Source organism: Epinephelus moara, chromosome 8 (assembly GCF_006386435.1).
Source record: "Epinephelus moara isolate mb chromosome 8, YSFRI_EMoa_1.0, whole genome shotgun sequence".
Lineage (NCBI taxonomy): Eukaryota > Metazoa > Chordata > Actinopteri > Perciformes > Serranidae > Epinephelus > Epinephelus moara.
The window spans coordinates 42,079,419-42,087,463 of NC_065513.1; the positions used below are offsets into that span (position 1 = coordinate 42,079,419).

The 8,045-nt window shown below is 38.1% G+C and overlaps 1 protein-coding gene across 3 annotated transcripts in view; it reads right to left on the minus strand.

Annotated features, from left to right (window-relative positions):
* Window positions 1–1,661: 1,661 nt before the first annotated feature.
* LOC126393832 (spermatid perinuclear RNA-binding protein-like) overlaps window positions 1,662–8,045 on the minus strand; it is a 139,312-nt gene continuing 132,928 nt past the window's right edge. For 2 of the 3 annotated variants that reach the window (XM_050050214.1, XM_050050215.1), the window contains exons 15-18: window positions 6,935–7,075; window positions 6,730–6,853; window positions 6,543–6,593; window positions 1,662–2,793 (exon numbers count right to left, since the gene is read on the minus strand). In XM_050050214.1, the coding sequence (XP_049906171.1) occupies window positions 2,705–2,793; window positions 6,543–6,593; window positions 6,730–6,853; window positions 6,935–7,075 (405 nt within the window). In that variant the 3' untranslated portion in view covers window positions 1,662–2,704. Of the gene's footprint in view, window positions 2,794–3,747; window positions 6,439–6,542; window positions 6,594–6,729; window positions 6,854–6,934; window positions 7,076–8,045 lie in introns of those variants that run through there. The other variant, XM_050050216.1, reaches the window with a different exon arrangement.

An 8,045-nucleotide genomic window follows, 5' to 3' on the forward strand; every position in this document is an offset into this window, starting at 1 on the left:
GCCGATACTGAGTAAAATAAAATTTAACATCTGTATACTACTGACACTGTATGGAAGTGAAATGATTGCTATCATTGTTGAGTTTCATGGCTCAGGTTAAACCCTTTGTAAAACCTGAATAAACACGTCTGTGATTTCTCTTCAGATGCTTTAAGATTTAAACACTAGTGCCACACCTCCAAACTAAAGCCTTGCGTTCTGCACATCTTTTTACTGTTGGGACGTTCCATTATAAATATTGCCAAATTGCTGACATTGTGCCAGCAGTTAACACCACAGTATTTACTGTCAATTGATTTTTCTTTGTTGCTCTAAAAATGTAGTTGCCAATGGCTACACAATGCAACTTTTTGGAGGCTACGGGGAAGACTGCCGTTGTATTTGAGTGTGAAACTACTTTAAAGTTTATTATTAAATTATGTGGTGTAAGATCGTTGCACTCGCTGATACCTGATTCAGCATTTTTGGCAGTATCAGAGGCATTTCTGAAACTGAAATTAATATCTGAACAAATCTACTTTTAATCTATTACACCATCGTGACCATTGTTCCAAACACAATTAGGATGTTTTGCATCCATGTAATGAGGTACCTCGACTTTGACTCGGTCATTAATTAGATAAGATTTAATTCCATGAATTGTTTTAAATTGATTCTTTACATTTACTAAATGTTAAATATAATAATAAACCAGAAATGTTATAAAAGCTATAATATTACCACAGATAACACATTTGTAAAACCCTGCACCTTTCCTTTGAGGGTCATTTTCAACCTTTTAAAGGTCCAGTGTGCAGGATTCAGGGGGTTATATTGGCAGAAATACAATATAATATAATGAGTTTGTTTCCTTTAGGGAATAGTCCTCTGAAAATAAGAGTAGTCGTGTTCTCCTTAACTTAGAATGAGCCTTTTATATGTACATAGGGAGCAGGTCTTCCTTTACGGAGATCGCCATGTTTCTGCAGTAGCCCAGAACAGACAAACCAAACGCTGGCTCCAGATAGAACACATTTGCGTTTTCATGTTTCCGCCAAACTGCAATGAGCAGCGCCGGAGTCATGCTGATTGGTAACATAAACATGCTTTATTCAGTGTTTCTAGCAGTATAAATCACCTGGTGTGTTTGAAAACCTCCTGAACGTCTGGATCTTAAGTTATCAGAGAAAAAAAGCGACCTCACATCAGCATGTGTTGGACGAGCTGCAAACAGGCACATGCACAACTGCTATTCAGTGTTTTTACCAGTTTAAGGGTGCTTTCACACCTATCCTGTTTGGTGTGGTAAAAACAAACTCAGGTCTGTTTGCGTATTTGTTTTGGCCAGTGTGAAACCTGTCAATCGAACCCTGGTGTGGACCAAGACTGCTCAAAATGGTGGGTTTATCTGCTTCCAATTGGACTCTGGTGCAGTGAGTTTGTGGTGTGAAAGAAAATGAACCAAACATAGAAGTTTATGATACAGATATGTGACTTTAGCATGATTTTAACAGCTACACGATAATAAGTCCATCTGCTGATCGTGAAATCTGTCCGTGATCCCATCATTTATCCTGATAAGCCAAGTTGTGGGCGAGCCGCCCGTCTTCGAGATGCCAAATAGCGTCGCAGATGCACTTGATTTGTAACATAAATCTGCTTTAATCAGTGCTTTTAGTGGTTTTAATCACCTGGTCTGTTTGTTTTGGAAAGTAGGAGACCTCTGTGGATAATTCAGCTCCCAGTAAAAGTCTGCAATTCAAAGCTAGACGGCATCAAATCCCCCTCAATCTGACACACTTTACCTTTAAACCTTTGCAGCTATTTCATCTTGAGAGATTCCAAAACAAAACAAGTCTGTAAAAGATGAAGATATTTGTGTGTTATAGAAATCTGTTGATGATCTAATGACTCCTTGTGGTTTACACCAAAAACCCAGCAACTGTGTGACAGCAGGAGACTTTACAACAGGTGATAAACTTCAATTTAAGAGCTTATTAGTTTGAGAATAAACCATTAAAACTTATCAAATTATATGTGATATTTCTCCTGGTGCTTCTATATGTAATCATGTTTAAATAGGGATTATATACCATCAACATAGCAATACAGTGTTCGAGACAGTTTGTAAAATGTATTGAAGTCTTAATATTTATAGATAGCATATCTGAGAGAGCTTTAAATACAAAGCTACTTCAGTATTTACATTCAGAGATATATTATAAATATGTGTCTTTACCTGTCGTTGGGTTTTACATATTCAAACATATTAACATGTTTATATATTTATATATTTATAGATATATTCAAAACTCACATACATCCATATGTACAGATAGTAAATATATTTACATACAGGAGGTCACATTGTAGTGAATGTGCCGGTGCTGATGGCCTGTCTGAAGTTGCTTTGGAACACGATTCCCGAAGGCAGGAGAAGTATTGCTTTGTGTTTTATTGACGTTTTCTGAGCGAGTTGGGTCAAACAAAGTCTCGTCTGCGGCTTCTTCTTCACTAAAACCTGACCTGGACTTGACAGAGTGTTGCCCGAGGTGTTTTCTCCTCCATATTGCTTTCAATATTGCTGCCGTGTCTCGTGTGGAGGGAGAAACCCGGGGGAGCGCTGCCGCAGTAATTGAGAGGCGTTGGCAGAGTTTAATAAGGGTGAGGGATTAAACAGGAGGTTGAGGCTGCTGCCGAGTCTGGTCTCGGTACATCGGCGGGGTCAGAAAAGATCCTGAGGGCCCAGGTGGATGATGATAGGTGTGGCGATGGTCTGCGGCTGGTAATAGGCACTGTCGATGTACAGGCCGCCTGCAGACGGGAGACACAAGCAGCCAGGGTTAACAGAAATAATCGTTAGCACTTGATATTGATCCTCCTTCTCCTAAACTCTGAGGTGATAAACACCAATGGATGTGGGAAGTGCTTCGACCGTGTCATCAGTGGAAGTCTGAGAACAAAGTTACTGATTCAAAGCAGATTACTCTGTCGTAGCTGTCGTTACTGTTGTAGATGTTGTTACTGTTGTAACTGGTGTTACTGTCGTCGTGGCTGTTCTCAGGAGGCCTGAAGCAGCTTCCAGGATGTTTAACGCTCAGGGGAAATAAATAGATTCAGTGCAGCCTGTCACATGTATTGACCTCTGTCAATGACAGCAGGTCTGCAGCAACACTGCAAAGTTGTTTCTCTCGAGCACAGCTGGATTCTCAGGATTCTAGGGTTGGGGTCCAGATTTGTAAAGCATCCATAACAAAGCAAAATATTGTAATTCTGTACTCCCTGAGATCTGGGTGCTTGGTGACACTGGTAAAAGGTTAGACAATCAGGACTTAAAAAACCAAACAACTTTATTTTGTGACTTATCTGATTTTATGTAGGAAAACTGTTCACACAACTGCAGTACGTACACAGATCAAAACTGAAGCAGGAAGTGGGGATGAAAACTGTGATATCTGTAATAATTTCAGTTTCCCTTTGCATGTTGCCAACCTCTTTTTTTGACTGCTTGTTTCTCAACTTCTTTTTAGTGATGTCGATGCACTCCCAGATATCAGCTGTTCACTTGGTGAGTACAAAGTTATTATTCTTATTGACAGAAATAACAGCCAGTGCTTTGAAAATAAAAACCAAGTTGTAAAAATGAGATTTATCATGCATGAGGTAAAAGATATATGTTTGATACCTCAGTTATGGATGAGGATTAAAGGTGAATGTGGACAAATTGTGTATGAATCATGAAAAAGTTACTCAGCCGTTGACAAAAATATTAATTTATTTAAACAGAGTATAACCTACAAACAGGTCAAAATAAAATCTCTCCCTGAAAAGAAAGTAGTTTCACTCAACACAAAATGGCTCAACAGCTCAAATACTCAACAGCAATAACTGTAAACTCGGACTTTGAACATCCAAACAAAAGGAAAAGGTTTCTCAGTGCAAACCGATTATTGTAAACCTGTTTTTTAAAAATCTCCACAGAAACTTAAAACATCATTAGAAAACAGAGAAATGAAAATATAAAACAACGTTCACATACATGAGTGATAGTTAAAGGAATAATTAATATTTTGACAAAGAAGCTCTCTGATCAATTAACATTTTGTAGTCTGTTTTCTGTCTGTGTAGGTATGGTTACTTGGTTCCCTACAGTGTCTGTTTCATTAGTTCCCTACAGCTGATATTTATTAAGCTCTCTATACTGGATATTTAGTAGTCAGAACATGTGTTTTTTTTTTTTAAGTTCCCTATGGTGACTGATCGTTTTTTTTCTACAGAGGTTGTTGAGTTAGTTCCCATACAGTAGGTGTTTAATTCACTAGTGCAGTAGTTGTTATTGTTCCCTACAGTGTCTGTTTAGTTTCATATTGTTTATATTTAATAGTAGGCCAATATGGTGAGTAATTTCTTTAGTTCCCTACAGAACATCTTTAGCTTCTTTACAATATGTTTATTTAGTTCCCTGGTTTACATTTAGTAGTCTGTTTGGTATGTGGATCTTAAGTTTCCAACAAAATATTTTCAGTTTCTTACAATGGAAATTTTAGTTCCCTACAGCTGATATTTCTTAAACTCCCTACACTGGATATTTACTAGTCAGTACATGTGTTTTTTAAGTTCCCTATGGTGACTGATTTGAATTTTCTATGGTGGTTGTTGAGTTAGTTCCCATACAGTGGATGTTTAGTTCACTAGTATGGTAGCTGTTTTTGTTCCCTACAGTGTCTGTTAAGTTTACTGATGTTGATATTTATAGTTGACCAATATGGCAAGTAATTTCTTTAGTACCTTACAGTTTGTTTACTTAGTTCCCTTAGTTTACAGGTTGTAGTCTGTGTACGGTATGTGTAGCTTAAATTCCCAACAAAATATTTTTAGATCCTTACAATGGATATTTTAGTTCCGTGTGCCGGGTATTTTGTTGTTGCAGTTGGTGTTACTTTAGTTCCCTATAGTGGCTGTTCATTTGGTTTGCTATGATGGATGTTAATTAAACACACCTGGACAGAGGATTCTGGTCATTTCTTTAGTTCCCTACATATAACTTTTTTTCTACTTACAGTGGATATTAATTTAGTTTCCTGGGCTGGATACTTAGTAATAGCAGTAAAGTGGATATTAATTCATTTGCCAACATTTTTTAATAATTTAATATGTGTAAATATTTTGTTAAAGGAGCTTAACACTATGTTGAGAACTATGGGAACCAAAAACAGCCACAGTAGGGAACTGTTCCTTTAGTTCCCAACAGAGACTGTTTTATTCTCTTTGGATATTTCTCAAGGGTTCTACATGGATATTTAGTAGTTGTTTACTTTTACAATGGGAATTAATTTAGTTTTATGCACTGGGTGGTTAGAAGTAGCAGTAAAGTGGATATTAAATCATTTGCCAACATTACTTACTAAGTAGCTTTTGTTTAGGGAACTTAACATCATGTTGAGAACAATGGGAACTTAAAAAACAGCCACAATAGAGAACTGTTCCTTTACCTGCTAACAGAGGCTGTTGTGTTCCTTTGTTTGTTTATTTATTTAGGGTTCCCTACAGTGACTGTATATTTAGTTTGCTTCGTTTACTACAGTGGATGTTGATAAGTTCTCTCTCAGAGAGACAGGATATAATTATTAGTGTATGATGGATTTTTTTAAGGTCCATACAGAGACTATAAAGTAGAATTTCATTTAGTTTACAGTGAAAGTTTGTTGAGTAGCCTACAGCAGGAGTTTAGCTTTATATGTGTTACTGCGTAATATTTACCTCACCAGCCTTTAACACACTGCAGAATGGTTTGATGATCAAAGAGCTTTGTTGTCAAACTGCCACAAGACTTTCTAATGGCCAATTTAATGTAGCCGCTTGCTAATGAGGGAACATGCCATACAACAATGGTACTGATATACTGGGTATACTGGTCAACAGTTTGTGGATTCCAGTGTTGGTTTTTGAGGCTTGTGTCATGAACACAGTAAAAGTCAGGATATAAGACGGGTGACGAACTGAAGGTCAAACCATTGTAAAGAATCTGAGTAAGGTGGTGGGCCACCTTGTGCCTCCATCACAGCTTCACTGCTCAATGGTCTTTAATTTGGTGTTTTGATGATGGTGGTTGAGAGCAATGTCTATACGTCAGCCCAAAATCTCCCACAGGTGTTCAATGCTGTTGAGATCTGGTGACGGCTGAGGCCATGGCATATGATTCAAATTATTATCATCCTCATTAAACCATTCAGTGACCCCTCATGCCCTACAGATGGGGCACTGTCATCCTGACCAGACTCAGTTATTAAGGTTTTCCTTTAATTTGCCACCCGTCTGTAACTTCAGGAAGTGACTTCCTGTGAAGTGGGTGAGGTGAGGAGAGGTGAGATTCCTAATAGGGGTAGAGGTGGGTGACGGGGTATGCTGTGGGGACTCTGATGACTGGGACAACTACTGAGGGCATTCTGGAGGGAAAACCTGAGGAAGAGCAAAGAAAAAGAAAAAAAAAAGAACTCAAATGTTGGGATGTGGCGATGAACAAATGAAATGGATGGATTATTGATCAGTGACTGTGAGCTTACCGTAGGGAGGGAGGGCACCTGCAGGGCTGTAACCATAAGGAGCACCGAAACCTGGGAGGAAAAAGAGAGTGTTGAATCAGAAATGACCTCTCTTGTAAAGCAAATTATTGTTTCTTCCAAAACTGTCAAACTTGCAGAGCTGCTGTGTGAGGTGTGTCCAGGTAGTTTGTCCTGCAGCTGGACTCACCTGGGGGGATGTATCCATGTGTGGGTGGGGTGCTGATGTAGGGTGCTCTGGGGATGACGGGGACACGTGGAGGTCTGGCAGCGAGGGCCGGGAGCGTCAGCACTGAAGCAACAGGCCGTTTGGGCTACACAAACAGACAGCGGTCAGCACTGAACATGATGCAGTTTAGTTCAAAGCTGTCTACAGAAACACCTGATGGACTCACAGGAGGGTTGGGTCTCTTCTTCTTGTTGCTTGTAGATTTGGAGCCAGAGAACAGGCTGTTCAGGGCGGCGAGCGCTGCGCTGGCTTTGGCTACTTTCTTATTGGGACCCGTCCCCCGAAACACCTGCTTGTCCACCTCCACCTGTCACAAGACACAGAGAGGAGGATGTCCTCTGATGAAGTCTGCATAAAGAGGTACTGTCATGTTTCTTTTTTGTCTTGATGTCTCTTTGTAGGACTGAAACTGTTAGCTGGGTGAAAAGACAAATAAACTTTGAGCTTTAACGAATAATCAATGAGTTGATTTTTTTTAATATGAATACAAGACTATAACTTATTTTTGACATAGTCCCAAAAATGGGACATACAATTTTTTTAGACACTTTTTATGACACACTATACTAAAACATTTCTATGGCATACAAACTACTGTACACTATGACCTTTTTTTTGGACTAAGTATCTATATGTATGTATGTATGTATTTATATATGTGATTTTTGACAACATACCAAACTATGACAATTTTTTATAACTTTTGAAGACATTTGATACTATGACTTTTTTCAATCATAACTGACTATATACTATACTATGAAGTATATTCTATATTATTCATATTCTTCATAATTTTGGACGACACACTATAATATGATGTTTTTCCATGATTTTGGACGACATACTATACTATGGCATTTTTTGATGATTTTGGACGACATACTATACTATGGCATTTTTTGATGATTTTGGACGACATGCTATACTATGACGTTTTCATGATTTTGGACGACACACTATAATATGATGTTTTTCCATGATTTTGGACGACATACTATACTATGGCATTTTTTGATGATTTTGGACGACATGCTATACTATGACTTTTTTCATGATTTTGGACGACATGATATGCTATGACTTTTTCATGATTTTGGACGACATGCTATACTATGACGTTTTTTCATAATTTTGGACGACATACAATACTATGGCATTTTTTGATGATTTTGGACGACATGCTATACTATGACTTTTTTCCATAATTTTGAACAACATACAATACTATGGCATTTTTTGATGATTTTGGACGACATGCTATACTATGACTTTTT